Source organism: Condylura cristata, unplaced genomic scaffold, assembly GCF_000260355.1.
Source record: "Condylura cristata isolate star-nosed mole 26May11 unplaced genomic scaffold, ConCri1.0 scaffold00002, whole genome shotgun sequence".
NCBI classification, from domain to species: Eukaryota; Metazoa; Chordata; class Mammalia; order Eulipotyphla; family Talpidae; genus Condylura; species Condylura cristata.
This window is the reverse complement of record NW_004567103.1, coordinates 19393391-19407414: the sequence shown is the minus strand read 5'-3', so window position 1 is coordinate 19407414 and position 14024 is coordinate 19393391. Positions and strand designations below refer to the sequence as shown.

Below are 14024 nucleotides of genomic sequence, written 5' to 3'. Positions count from 1 at the left end.
TGTATTCTCTCAAACTCTTTTTTTGTGTGTGTTGAATTATGACTCTTGTCCAACATGAATGCCCTCGAACTGAAAGCAAGTTTCACCATTCTGAAAGTCCTCCAATTTCCCCAGAACTTCCATAGAATCTTTCTGTACAGCCATCAAAGTATATATCATATCGACACCTAATTGTATGGTAACATTTTCTCACAATAGCTCTTAAAGAGCAAAAGCTGAGTCATGTTGGGCTTGCATATTCCCAACATTTAGAACTGTGTTCATGACATAATAGGTATCCGGTAAATGCTAATAAATTTCACCATCAGAAAGATTTTCTGATCTGATACATCCCACTTCTACCCACACCTTGAGCATTTGTCTCACCTTTTATTATCTTTTAAAGATGAGTAAAATAATTTCTGCCTTATTTATGAATTATTCCTAAAACCTTTTATTCTTTCCTAAGAATTGTGGTTTTCTTTGAGGTCTGTGGCACCTCAAAGCGGATGTAGCTATGAATCATAATTTGTGTTTTCCTGAGTTGATAAAAAAAATTAATGTTTAACTGAAATGTCTGTTTCCCTTCGGTTTTATCATTAGAATGGCAGACAATTTTAGTTTTAATTCTGTATTTCATTCTTTAAGATAAATGCTAAGAATGAAGTGACATATTATATTGCTTCTTAGAAATTCTCAACCAAGATACCCATTGGAAATACCATGTGAATATAAATTAATTTTGACCAATTTCTCAGAGAAAAGCTAGAGCTTTCTTATATCACTGAGCTTCTTTACCACATCTTGAGTTTGCATTTTTGCCATAGCTTTCCTCTGAGCTTCCTAATCTAAATTTGGAGAAATTCCTTTAAGATTTTCGTGCCTAGTTTAGTTATAGACTAAAATATTTTGAAAAACATCAAGGAAGCAAATTCTTTTGCACCCACACTTCATGGATGCCTTTTCTACCTATTTCTACTGTATACTTTCCAATAGTCTCATCTAGGATCAAGAGAACTGAGCTCAAGTGAAGGGGAGTTGCCCATTAGTTCTTGGTTCAACTGAGTGGAGACCTGTGGACCAAGAGCTGTGAAAGTCCCATCACCTATGTCCTCTCGTCTGCTGCCATGGTTAGATGCTGCCCTTTTGCATTGGCACACTGCTTTCCTTACAGGCTTTCAGAAATAACAAGAAAGATATTTCTCATAATTCTCAATGTCCAAATGTTTTTTAAGAAACATTATTAAGTAAATATTATGATCTTTTCTCTGAATCAACACCTATTGTGTTGAAACAATGGATTTCAATACAACCTTCAGAAAAGCCATGTAGGATTATTTCTTATGCTTGACTTTAGTAAGGAGCTACTTCTTAGTATATAGATTTAGTTCTAGTACTGTAGGTCTTCAGCGTGTATCTGAAAAGAATTACCAACAAGATGTTTTGATATTAACAGTGGCAGGCACAAGAAGATTCCCCTGATGGTTCTTTCTTCTGTGGAAACATGAAAGTGAATCCCTGGATTTTTTTTTTTTAAAGATTTATTTATTCATATGGAACTGGGGTACAGGCCAGAGATGCGGAGGGTGAGAGGATTCACCAGAGACAGAGAGGGGAGCAGAACAGGCAGATCAACGAAGTATACTGCTGAGGGGAGCAGTGGGCGGATCAGGAGAGGTCTGCATCGCCATGTGGATCTCCTCCAGGGCAGGCGGGGATCGAACTCATGCGGAAGTGGCTTACGCTTTTTAGTACTGTATTTTAACCCGCTGCGCCACCAGGGAGGGCCCAAATCCCTGGACTTTTAGGTGGCTTATATCCAAGAGAGTCAGAGCCTCAGACAGAGGAGTCAGAGCCTCAGACAGAACCAACCCGGGTAGCTCTGTTAACAGGTCTGCTGTCTTGTTGCTCTCCTGCCATTCATCTGAAAACCCATGGAGAGAGAGACATGGCACAGTGTTTTTCTGTCTTTCCTTTTCAGGAGTTTCATTATCATTCATTATCACCTTTAACTGTCTTGGATGTCTCTCATGTGCTATATGCCCAGTCCCTTTCCTCCCATCCTACTGTCACTGAAAAAATAAATGAATAAGTAAATTTCCTCTCCTTTAACAATGTTGTTAGGATGAAGTATGAAAAGTATATCAAAGTTAACATAAAGTACTACATGATTAATTTATTTAAAAAGATATTATGCCTTGGGCCCTCCCTGGCAGTGCAAAGGGTTAAAGGGCAACACTAGGCAGCTCTCTCCGCAGCCACTGCATCACAAGTTCGATCCCAGGCCAGGGAGGTGACCCACATAGCACAGCAGATCGTTTTTGTCTCACCTGCTGCTGCCCTAAGCAGTGTATTTCAGATAGTCTGCCTGTTCTGCTCCCCACTCTGTCTCCAGTGAAGCCTCTCACCTCCCCCACATCTCTCACTTGTACCCCAGTTCTTGTATGCATACATAAATATTTGTTAAATGTTAATATGCCTCAATTTTTTTCTGAGTTTTCTAGAAATGAGTTTCACTTTATTTTCTTTTTTTAGGAGCCAATACTTTTTAGAAATATTTTTATTGAGTTAATATTGGTTCACAACATTTCTATTATAGATTTGGAAAACCCTCACTCAGGCTATGTGGCCACCCATCCTCCATCTTAGACCCTGTGCTCTCTCCCGTCTTTGTTCTTGCCCTTCCCTTACCCCACTGGTTATAATTTAAAATTAATTTAGCCTTTTTTTTTTTGCATTCAAAATCAAATTTTTAATTTTTTGCCTGGGGAGGTCCTTCATTTCCTGACTTGCCAATAAAGGGTCTGTTTTTATATCAAACTGATCCTAATCATACTTATGGGCCTACCCTATCATGTTGGTAAGGCTGTACCTTGATCTGTGTATAAGACTGGGTCATTTATTTGTAGACAAATTTGACACTGTGGATGTTTGTTGACTGAATATTCCCAGCTCAATTTTTTACATGTGCTCATAAACACAGGATGACTACAAACATTTCAAATCTGGACATTATAGAAAATGTGTGTCCCAACATTTCACCCCAAAAATCTTTAAAGGGCACAAATAGCAGGCCATAAAATTGACCTAATTTCTAGGATTCATTCCAGGGTACAGAAAGATAGATCTTCTCAACAGGATAAGTCAAACAGTAGGCTGACTGACCCAATTGAATCAGACCTGATTTATGAGGGAATTCCAAATGAGAAGAATCATGCATATTTCCTTTTGGGTTCAACTCAACTTATAGAATGAACAAGGCCACTTTCAACTTAACTCAGAACTCTCCTGAGTCACAATTACAGCCAGCAGTGGCATAGAACAGCACAGCACACAGCCTCCCCTAAACCCAAAACAGAAAGAGAGAGTAAGGAAATTGATCTGCTTTCCATGACTCATGTTTTACTTTTATATGACTCATTTTAACTTTCTGTAGGAGAAAATTAGTATTTAATATAATTAGCTGATTTTCAACTCTCCTTGATGATAGTTTAGTGCATTTAAAAATGTATGTAATACAAATATTTCATATCCATTCATTTTTCTTTTCAAATATGTATGACTCAGGTTTATATTCATATAGCACATATTATGCCCTGTTATTAAGTTTGCTGCATTATCTTGTAACATATATTTTTCTAACATATCTGCCTTCTATAGCATGAGCTGTTTTGTTTGTGACCAGAGCCCATATCTTAATCACCATATTTTCCTAGTGCCTAGTAGAATTCATGGTATAATGCTGGTATTCAAAACAAATATTTATTGAATAAGATAATCAGAAGCATAATAAATTGATAATGATCAAAAAATGAAAACTTAGTACATACTTATAAGAGCAACAGTTCATCCAAGGAATTGCAATTTTTCCATCATTCAGGCTCTGACTTTTTCTCAACATTTTTAATTTCCTTGCTTCAGTGTCTATCAGATGAATGCACACCTGACCAAGTACATGTGTCTCTGTCTATAACCTGTCATCAGATTGCCAAAAAAAAAAAAAAATTAAAAGATGGCATCTAAATAAACCTTAAGGGATACAGACTAAAAGACAATAGCACGCCTTTCCTGGTGATGCAATAGGTTAAAACACCACATTATGAAGCTCTCTGGAGACACTGCAGCACGAGTTTGATCCCTGTCCAGGGAGCCGACCCGCATGGTGTGGCAGACCTCTCCTGACCTACCCAGTGCTCCCCTCAGCAGTGTACTTCATCAATCTGCCTGTTCTGTTCCCCACATTGTCTCTGGTGAATCCTCTCACCCCCCCCCCACCTCTGGCCTGTACCCCAGTTCTGTAAGCACAAATAAATAAATCCTTAAAAAAAACCAAAAACTAAAAATAGGGGTCCTCCCTGGTGGCGCAGCGGGTTAAAGCACAGCACATGGGTAGTAAGATTTGTATTTCTATAGATGATAGCTAAGTAGAAAGGGGTAATAAGTTTCGATTTGTAAGACACTTTGTTAAGGGAAGAGAGCTAGGGTTTTTTAGTTAATTAATTAACATAGATTTTTGAGCATTGCATGTACTTCTTGTTTCAATCCCAACCTCACCACTGTATTCTAGGTCTACATGTGTCTCTCCTAAATAGCTGCCTCTAAAGATACTCCCATCCTATATTATGCCTCCTTCCAATGTATATTTTTTTTAAAGATTTGTTTATTCCTGCATACAAGAACTGGGGTACAGGCCAGAGATGCAGCGGTGAGAGGATTCATCAGAGACAGAGTGGGGAACAGAACAGGCAGGTCGACTGAAATATACTGCTGAAGGGGAGCAGTGGGTGAGACAGGAGCGGTCTGCTGTGCCACATAGGTCACCTCCAAGACCAGGCATTGAACTCATGAACCATGGCTGTGATAGCTTCATAGTGCTGCACTCTAACCCCTTGTGCCACCAGAAAGGCCCCCGAATGTATATATAATTCTATGCTGCATCAATTAATCTAAAAATTAAACTCAGCTATGCCATTCCCTTTTCTCACATGTTTCCTGGCTGCCCTGTGGCCTTCAGGACAGAGTTGAAGCATGATATGGGTCCCTACTCCCTGTGTGATTCCACCATTGCCTTCCTGTCAGCCTCATGTCCCGACGCCTTGTTCCTCTTTCTCATCACGGTGGACAGTCTTGTCTCATTCATACATTTGGTAAACATTTGTGATTGAGCCTATTCTCCACAGGCACTTTACCAGCAACTGCAGGTGCAGAGTTAAATTCAGTGCAGCACTGTCTCTGGGAACTCATCAAGCATTTCCTAGTGAGCAAGACAGTCAAAATATGGGGGGGCATCTAACAGAGTGAAACTGGAATTTGGGGAGGCTGAAGTCCTCACTCTGGGGTCTTCCCTGGCTGGGAGGTATTCCCTGGCTCACTTGACCTAGGCATGAGATTATTCAGGCTCTCTTCCTAATAATTTTCCCTCCTTTCTTTAGCTAACTCCTAAATTCAGATGATACCTGACCCAGAAAATGCCCCAGCTCAGTGATAAGATAGCACAGACCAGGCTGTGCCGCTCCATTAGCATAAGGGCTGTATGTTTTTTCTTGTAGCCCCAATACAACTATCCCTTTTCCATTAAAATTTGGGGGAAAGTTTTCAAGAATTATTTAATGAATTTAGATTTATAATTTTAAGAGTTAGGAGGCATTTCAGTCATTATCCTGGGCAGTTTCCTTTGATTCTGTGAGGGCAAAATGGATATGCAGCTTTTGTTTGAACACATCCACTGACAGGGAGGACATTTAACTCCGGGAAATGAGGAAAACAAGTGCTGGAATTTTCTGCTGTAAGTTCACAGGGGGTTACCACCTCAAGAAGGGATTTTAACCTGGACATCCTCGGGCAGTCTCTAGTACCGTGATTTGTATTTGTGGAGAGACAGTTACTCATCAGAGGATAAAAAGGACCGAGCAGATTAGAGAAAGTTACAGGAAATAGAAAAAATACTATCTTGCTTATAACACCCTAGGGCTTTCTCTTGCCATGTTAACTAGGTGAAAGCAGATCTCATTCCTGGAAGACCGCAAGTTTTTTAATTCATGCTCTTACACTTTTTTGACTTACATTTCCCCAACTCTTTTTTTTTTCTTTTTATGACTGCCACTTTCTTCTACGACTTTTTGTTTCTATCATCTTATTTTGTGAGCTATAGCACAACTTCATCAGGATCATGCCCCTTGTCTAAACTCTTACAAAGGAAACAATGAAACATCTTGTCCTCAAGTAGTAATAATTATTTTCAACTTTTAGTCCAGCCATCTGCATGGAACTTAAGAATATTCACTTGGTGGTTGAGTAAATACTATGACATAATTTTTCTTTTGGAAAATCTGTAATTCTATAGAATATTCCTCAGGTTGGTATCCAAAAGAGATTTATGTTTACATGCATTTGTTGCGTGATACTAGACAAAGTTGTATAGGTCCAGAATCAGATTTTTAAACTGGAGAAAGTTTAAAACAAAATCCTCAATTGTCAAAACCCAAATTATAATTTCTCTATTAAAACTTTTATCCTGATTCTCAAATTTGCACATATTAAAAATTGTTAAATTATTGTGATTTAATTTCTTCTTGTGTAATAAAAAAAGTACTAAGATGGTGGTCAAAGCTTGTTTGTTCAGTGGTTCAAAATCAGTTATATGCTATGATACTTAGACTCAAGTTTACAGCTTTGTCTAAATTTACATGTCTGGTAAGTGGGAGTGCTTGGATTCAACCCTAATATTCTATTTAGAAAACTTCCACCATGTCATCCGTACCCAACTGCAAGTCCTTAAGTGACTATCTTCTCTAGAGACTATAATTTCAAGGACTTTTTAAATATTATTTATTACTGATATGTGTGTAAGATCTTTAATAGCTCCGTTACATCATGTGAAAAAAGGGTTCAGAAATAATACATAGCTGTGAAGTCTAGTTTGTATATGTGGGCCCATAAAACAGCTTACACTGGCTAATGTAGTAGATTGCATCAACAGAACAGGCTTATGAAGTTAGTGTCATTATCTGCATTGGATTCTCTTTCTAGTTCACCCACATTTCACCAATCTCACCATGTGTCACCAGAGCAAGCAACAGTATGGATGTCAGTAGATTTAGCTTCTCCATCCACATCTCCCTGGAAACATGTAAACTTGATCAAGTAATTTATTTTCTCTAGTCTCAGTATGAGTCAGAGGACATTCTATATCCTATTGATAAACATGTTTGATAAAAACCATAAATTAACAACAAATAATAGGTAGAATTTATTGAACACATTCAACTTTGCCAAAATAATGTTTTATTGTTATCATCTTATATAATTCTCGCAATAACCTAACTTTGGCTGGTTTTGTACTCTGTCCATCATCAGAAATAATTATGCACCTACCTACACTCTTAGGAATTGTTTATTAGTCATGGTGTGTGATGAAAAATAAGTCATCCTTATTTTACAATCATTCGGAAAAGATCAGAGAAGAAATGAAACAATTCTCTGAATTTTAATCTTAAATTTTTTATATCAAGAACTTTTTCCTCAATTTTGTATAGAAGTCAAAGAGAAGGAATAGAGTCATCATCTGTGCAACTGTTTAAGATTAGATCTCCTTAGCACTTATATACAAATTCATGTATTCTGGTAATGTTAAGCACCAAAATAAAAGTTTGTTTTGTCGCACATGTATGGATAGAAATATTGTAGTCATAAATGAGTCTACATGAATAGAGAAGCAGTATTCATATACTGAATTACTTATATGACTTTTTTTTTCTTGTGTTCAGCCTTAGGTTATGTAGCATACAAAATTACAAACCCAGTGTTTTGATTGAACTGGCACATTCCATGATGACAGGTTAAAACATATAGAAAACTTTGTAGAATTGCCCATGCCAAGCACATTATAAAAATGAATACATGACTATCTGGCACCTGGTGTGTTTTTCCTTTAGATTTTCCAGGCTTTCAACTGTGTTCCCTTTTGCTAGTTTTTGAAAGTATTTAATACAGCCTCATAATAACTATAATCAGGGGTTGTTTCTGTGCTATGTGATCTTTCTAATATTGTAATCCAAAGAAAAATGGTGAGATCGGTGGTTGTATGGGAATCCCAGGAGAAAAGCTTTACCCTACCCTACTACAGACACTTCAGCACACAAATCAATTCCTGAGATATTAAATTAGTCAGTTACTTTTTGGAGAGCATCACTAGTTAGAATTGACTACCACAGTTTCACATTCTACCTGTTCCCTTACATCCATCTCCAAAATGATCTAACAGGTAAAGAAAATTATAACTAAATTTGAGATATTCTAAGCAAGTGTATATTTGTTATAAATCATTGAAAAGATCAAGGAGTAACTAAAATAAATATTCTAAAGATAATGTAAAGGCATAGATACCCTGATCAAGGGCTATTCATTGTTTTCACAACATGAAGTAGGTTCCTGCCACAGACAGTGGGTGATTTTAAACATTCTGAGATGTCCCAGCCTCCCTCAGTTAGAAGCAGAAGAGGAAAAATTGGTGCATTCCCAGGAATCTGATTGAAAGCATCCATGATTGGACTCCACGACTATCAGGAATGTTCTGGGCTAAGGAAAGGAAAGATTCACTTTCTGTTTGTGAGAATGAGCTCATGACATGTAAAATAATTGCCTTTGCTCCTTACTCTAACGCTTATTGAGGAAAAGCACTGTAATTTTAATAACTGGAATTTCAAATGCCAGAATTTTGATGAAAGAGGCAGTAAGTCTGTCCCTAGAGAACCTTTGAATATCAAGGCAAAACTGTTTAACAGCAAAAGATAACAAAGATTGAAACTCATCATTCATGTTCATAGCTAACACTTCTGCTGGCACAAGATCTTCTCCCATATATTTTTCTCAAACTGTGTATCTTAATTAGGAAGAATAGTGGTGAATATGCATAAGAAGATATGTAGCATAGTACTGTGACATGATGACCTGAAGTGATACTTGCTTCTGGTCTCAGCACTGTGACACTATCAGCAGCCACTGCAGCACAAGTTTGGTCCCTGGCCAGGGAGCTGACCCACATGGCGCAGCAGACCTCTCCTGTCTTACCCACTGCCCCTGTTAGCAGTGGATTTCAGTCCATCTGCCTGTTCTGGTCCCCATTCTATCACTGGTGAATCCTTTCACCCCTTGCACCTCTGGCCTGTACCCTGTTCTTGTATGCATAAATAAATAGATCTTCATTTAAAAAAAGTATTAAAAAAATGGAATTTGTGTAGAAGACTCCCATTGCAACTTATTAGAAATTATAAATCAATATTTGCTTTTAGACATTTCTTCTTAATAAATATCCTTTCTCATATTCTTAAGCGAGGCTTTGGAAGAAAAGAGTTCAGGTAGCTTTTCAGCTTGACTATCATACCAGAAGATTGTGTGAACAGTGAACAGGGCCCCAGCTGCTAGTCATTAAGAGCAGTTAGGCTATGTGACCTTGGGCAGTGTGGGTGGAGAAGCATTTCCCAGTACAGCTAGGAGTGAAGTATTGCAATTCATGTTACCTCACATATTTCTTTCTGAATCTTTGGCGGATATTGTCCTGTAGCTCAGTTTTCTTCTTGAATTCTACATTTACAGATTTCAGAGACTGATAAAACTAAGACTATATATCAGTGAAAAATGAAAGGAAGTTGTGATCACTTTTAATTATGTTGTAATGCCATTTAAAAATTGGAGATTACCTGTGACCCCCCCAAAAAACACTGATTGGAGTTTAATTGAGAATTTACTAAGGGTAAATGATATTTCAATACTGTCACATTGTGATTATAAATGAGTGTGGCCAAATAGTGTTGCCATTGATTCCAGCAGATTTTCCCTAGAGAAAAAAATCTTTCCAAATCATATTTTCTGTCAAAGTAGTTTTGTCAGAACAATTGCAATTGTAGCTTAAAATATTCTAAAATGATTGCCACTTAATAGATGGTTAGACAATGTAAATTTCAAAAGTCTGCCAAATTAGAAAGTGATATATGATTAACCTGCATGCATTTTAAAGAGTATTAACTGAGTAGTCTTGTCAGGCAGTCAACTGATGCATTCTAGGTAACAGGTTAACTTTGTCTCTGTTATTAATTGATGTCAGAATGGCTAACCAGCCCTTTCTTCTTACAAAATTAGTTATTTTTGTAGCAGCTTTTTTATAATTTCAATTTGTAGTAGATTAACTAAAAAGAACCCCAAAACACTGAAGCATTCAGTACTAACAATCTACCTTTTAAATGCCTTGTCTCCTAAAAACAAATGAGTTTAACATTTTAAGTAGATGATTACCAAGTAACACTTCCAGGTAAGCATTAGTCTTTGGGTTCAAAATGAGGATTTTTAGTCACTGAGAAATCTTTCCCTTAGAGTCCTAAGAGAAAAAATGCCAATTTTAGCTCAAGCTGTCAGTCCTCATAAGATTTTATTTACTTTGAATTTGTGTAGTTAGAATTCCCAAAGCTGAACATGGGCGAAAGTGCAAACCTAACTTTCTCCCAAGCTATGTTAATAAGCATGACTTCAGATAAAGGGGAGGTTGTCAACTGGTCAAGGTGCTTTGCCAGCCCCTCCCAGAGTTCAGTGCCTAGCAGCATATTAAAATATACCAGAAAGGGGCCTCCTTGGTGGTGCAGGGGTCAAGAACACAGAGCTGTCAAGTGATTGCCAGTCACTGCACCATGAGTTCCATCCCAAGCCATGGAGCTGGCCCACCTTACACAGCAGACCTCTCCTGTCTCTTCCACTGCTCCCCTCAGCAGTGTATTTCAGTAGATCTTCTGTTCTGCTCCCCACTCTGTCTCTGGTGAAAATCCTCTCACCACCCCCTCCAACACTCCAGTTGTTGCATGCATAAATAATCTTTAAAAAAAGATACCAGCAAGCTTTTCTTTTATCATCCTGTGTGCCCCAGCATTTCTCAATCCTTTTTCAACAACTTGACCTCTCCTTATCTTCCTCCTCAAAACACAAAACACAAAACCAAAGACTAACTTCAAAAAAAATTGCAAAAAATAACAAACGAAGGATATCCTATCAATTAAGACCAGCGCTTCTCAAAATTATCAAAATAAAGAGAATCTTAAAAACTTCACAGAGTACTCTAAAGAGGCATGAAAACTAAATGTAGTATGGTGTTCATGAAGGGATGTAGACTATGGACTTTAGTTAATGATAATATGTCATTATTTTCTCATTCATTATAACAAATGAAGCACAGTAATGGAAGATGTGCAATATGGGGAAATGTATGCAAGGTTACCAGGGAATTCTCTGTGTTGTCTGCCCAATTGTCTTGACATCGAAAGCAGTTCTGACACAAAACCTATTAATTTATAAAATGCCATTAACAAGGCAAGTACTTGTTTATGTAGAAATTGATTTACAAGTCTTCATTCTGCACACAAAATAGATTGGACCAAATAAGAATATGAAATTTTAATTAAACTCTTCTGGTAAAGGCAAAGTAAGATATGAAAGCATATAAAGATAAAGACACCAAGCAAAGCATCTCTCTGTTGATAAAACATTGCTATCCAGAAAGTCACAATTTGCATCTTTCTCATTTCTTCATTAGATATATAAAGAAACCACAACTCGGAAGAGACAATCCTTGTTCTTGAATTAGCTCCCTTGGTTATTTGCCTGGAAGATAATGGCAGAATGGAGTCTAGAACACTGCAGACTCCTCTTTATACAAGCCATAGCTAACTTTTCAGATATGTGAATGGAACAGTTAATTCTGAGGATGCCCACTTCCCACCATGGTGTCTCAGACACTGGCCGTATCTAACTTGAAATATTCAGTCACTGGTAAATTTTAAATTTGCGAGGAACTCTTGTTACTGCACTTACCAAGTTTCAAACTTTTATCCCTATGCCAGCAATTCTAGGAAAATTACTTAAAATATTTCATATGTAATGCTCAGTGGTATGACCAAAGAAGCAAATCTGCCTCTGGTTTGAGTTGAACACCTTTGAAACTGAAAGGACTAATATGATGGTCACTCTCTTTTCTAGGATTCACAGAGAGTTCTATTTATTAAGAAGAGTATTTCCATATTTCCCTGCAGTTAAGCATGCTCCCTCAGTTCTGCTCTCCCCATCTTTTTTCTACCAATTTTCTCGTCATACAGGTTTCTCCTACACTAAAGGACTCCTTGATATGACTGTAGAGTCAACATCATATGTTAGGAAAAGTGAGATGTGCCCTTAAAAATCAAACTTTAATTTTAAAAAATAGGGTACAGTTAACTCTTGGACAACACAAGCTTGAATTGTGTTGGTCCACTTACATGGGGATTATTTTCTGTCTGCTGGCTTCACGTTCATGGATGCAGTCAACTGTGAATGTTGCTTGGTTGAATCCATAGCTGGAGAGCCTGGACATACTGACTACAATTAACTATGCTTGAGTTTTCGGCTGGTGTGTATGTGTGTGTGTGTGGGGGGGGGGTTGTTAGTGCCCTGTACCACCATGTTGTCCAAGGAGCAACTGTATATGTAGACAGATTTAAGAATAAAATGCCAGAAAAGAACTGTAAAAACCCAAGGTGTTGACAGTGGTTACCTCTTATATTAAGAGCTATCAATTTTTGTTGTTGTTGTTCACAAATGACCATTAAAGTTGTTACATATTTTTGCCGAGTTTGGTGTACTAATATATCATATTTCCCCAAAGTGATAGCAAATATATTTTATCTTTTGATCACAGGAGAGAGTACAGAGCAGTAGAGAATGGCCGAAGATCGGAAAGAGGAAGCAAAGGCACCCCACTGGACTTCAGCTCAGCTGACAGAGGCATCGGCACACCCACATCCACCTGAGATTAAGGATCAAGGAGGGGCAGGAGAGGGACTTGTCCGAAGTGCCAATGGATTCCCGTACAGGGAGGATGAAGAGGGCGCCTTTGGAGAACATGGGTCTCGGGGCACCTATTCAAATACCAAAGAGAATGGGATCAATGGGGAGCTGACCTCAGCGGACAGAGAAACACCAGGTAACTAAGGGCTCTTCTGCCACCAACGCTTTCTTTGTGTCTTGAAGTCTGTTTAATCTGAACGTGAATTTATTTACAGCGTTGATCCACTTTCACTATTGCCAGGATTGGACTTCTAGTTAGTCAAGGGAAATAGATACCAAAAAAGAGAAAAATCATGGAGACTAGCCAAATTTGTAATATTCTCAACCTCATCTTCCCATTTTATTTTTCTCACACTGATTTTAAAAGATCAACACATACACACACATACACACACACACACACACACACACATATATAATCAATCTGTATTAAAATTCATTAAAAGAAAACTTCACAGATTGTTTTTTTACTGATTTTTAAAATCATAGTAGACCTAAATCAGGTTGATTTATTGATTAGTGGTATATTTATTTACTACTAATATAAGAGAAATATAAGAGAAAGAACACATTTCCCAGCCTCCAAAAAGAAAAAAAAAAAAGAGAAAGAAGAAAAAGCAACAGAAAAGAAATAAAACAAATGCATGTAAATACAGGAATCATTTTATATTCCTACAGTAGCTTTTAGGAAATAATATAGAGATGCTTCAAAGTGAACATAATATAATTTTCTCTTACATACTTCTTTCAAAGTATAATTTCTACCTATAATGTCCTCTGTTCTAGCATTGATTATATTATCAGTCATGATGTAGTCATTATATATTGTTAATGTCACACAGAAACTAGCCTTTCCTAAATTATTCTTTACTCTTGTTACATTTTCTCTGTAATTCAGAATTGAATGCAGCTGAACACAGCAACTTACAGATGCACTACTCAGAAAGAGCGAGTAAACTACAAGTAGTAGAAAAGGCTATCACCCTTCAAAGCCATCTCTTCTTTAAAAGTCAGCTTTCTGTACCCTATCAGTTAATCGGCAATCTTTATCAAGAGTATGTAACTTTGTTGAAAATATATTTAAATTTTAATAGGGCAACAGGAAGGCGAAATCACATAAGTACATAGTATAATATGTTGGAGAAATCACATAAGTACATAGTGTAATATATATATATATATAT

General features: G+C 37.3%; 1 protein-coding gene across 9 annotated transcripts in view; it reads left to right on the top strand.

Moving 5' to 3' along the window:
• MAP2 (microtubule-associated protein 2) overlaps window positions 1-14024 on the top strand; it is a 267610-nt gene that overhangs the window by 185198 nt on the left and 68388 nt on the right. For all 9 annotated transcript variants that reach the window (XM_012726979.1, XM_012727016.1, XM_012727014.1 and 6 more), the window contains one exon: window positions 12692-12976. In XM_012726979.1, coding sequence (XP_012582433.1) covers window positions 12715-12976 — 262 coding nt within the window. In that variant the 5' untranslated portion in view covers window positions 12692-12714. The remainder of the gene's footprint in view (window positions 1-12691; window positions 12977-14024) is intronic.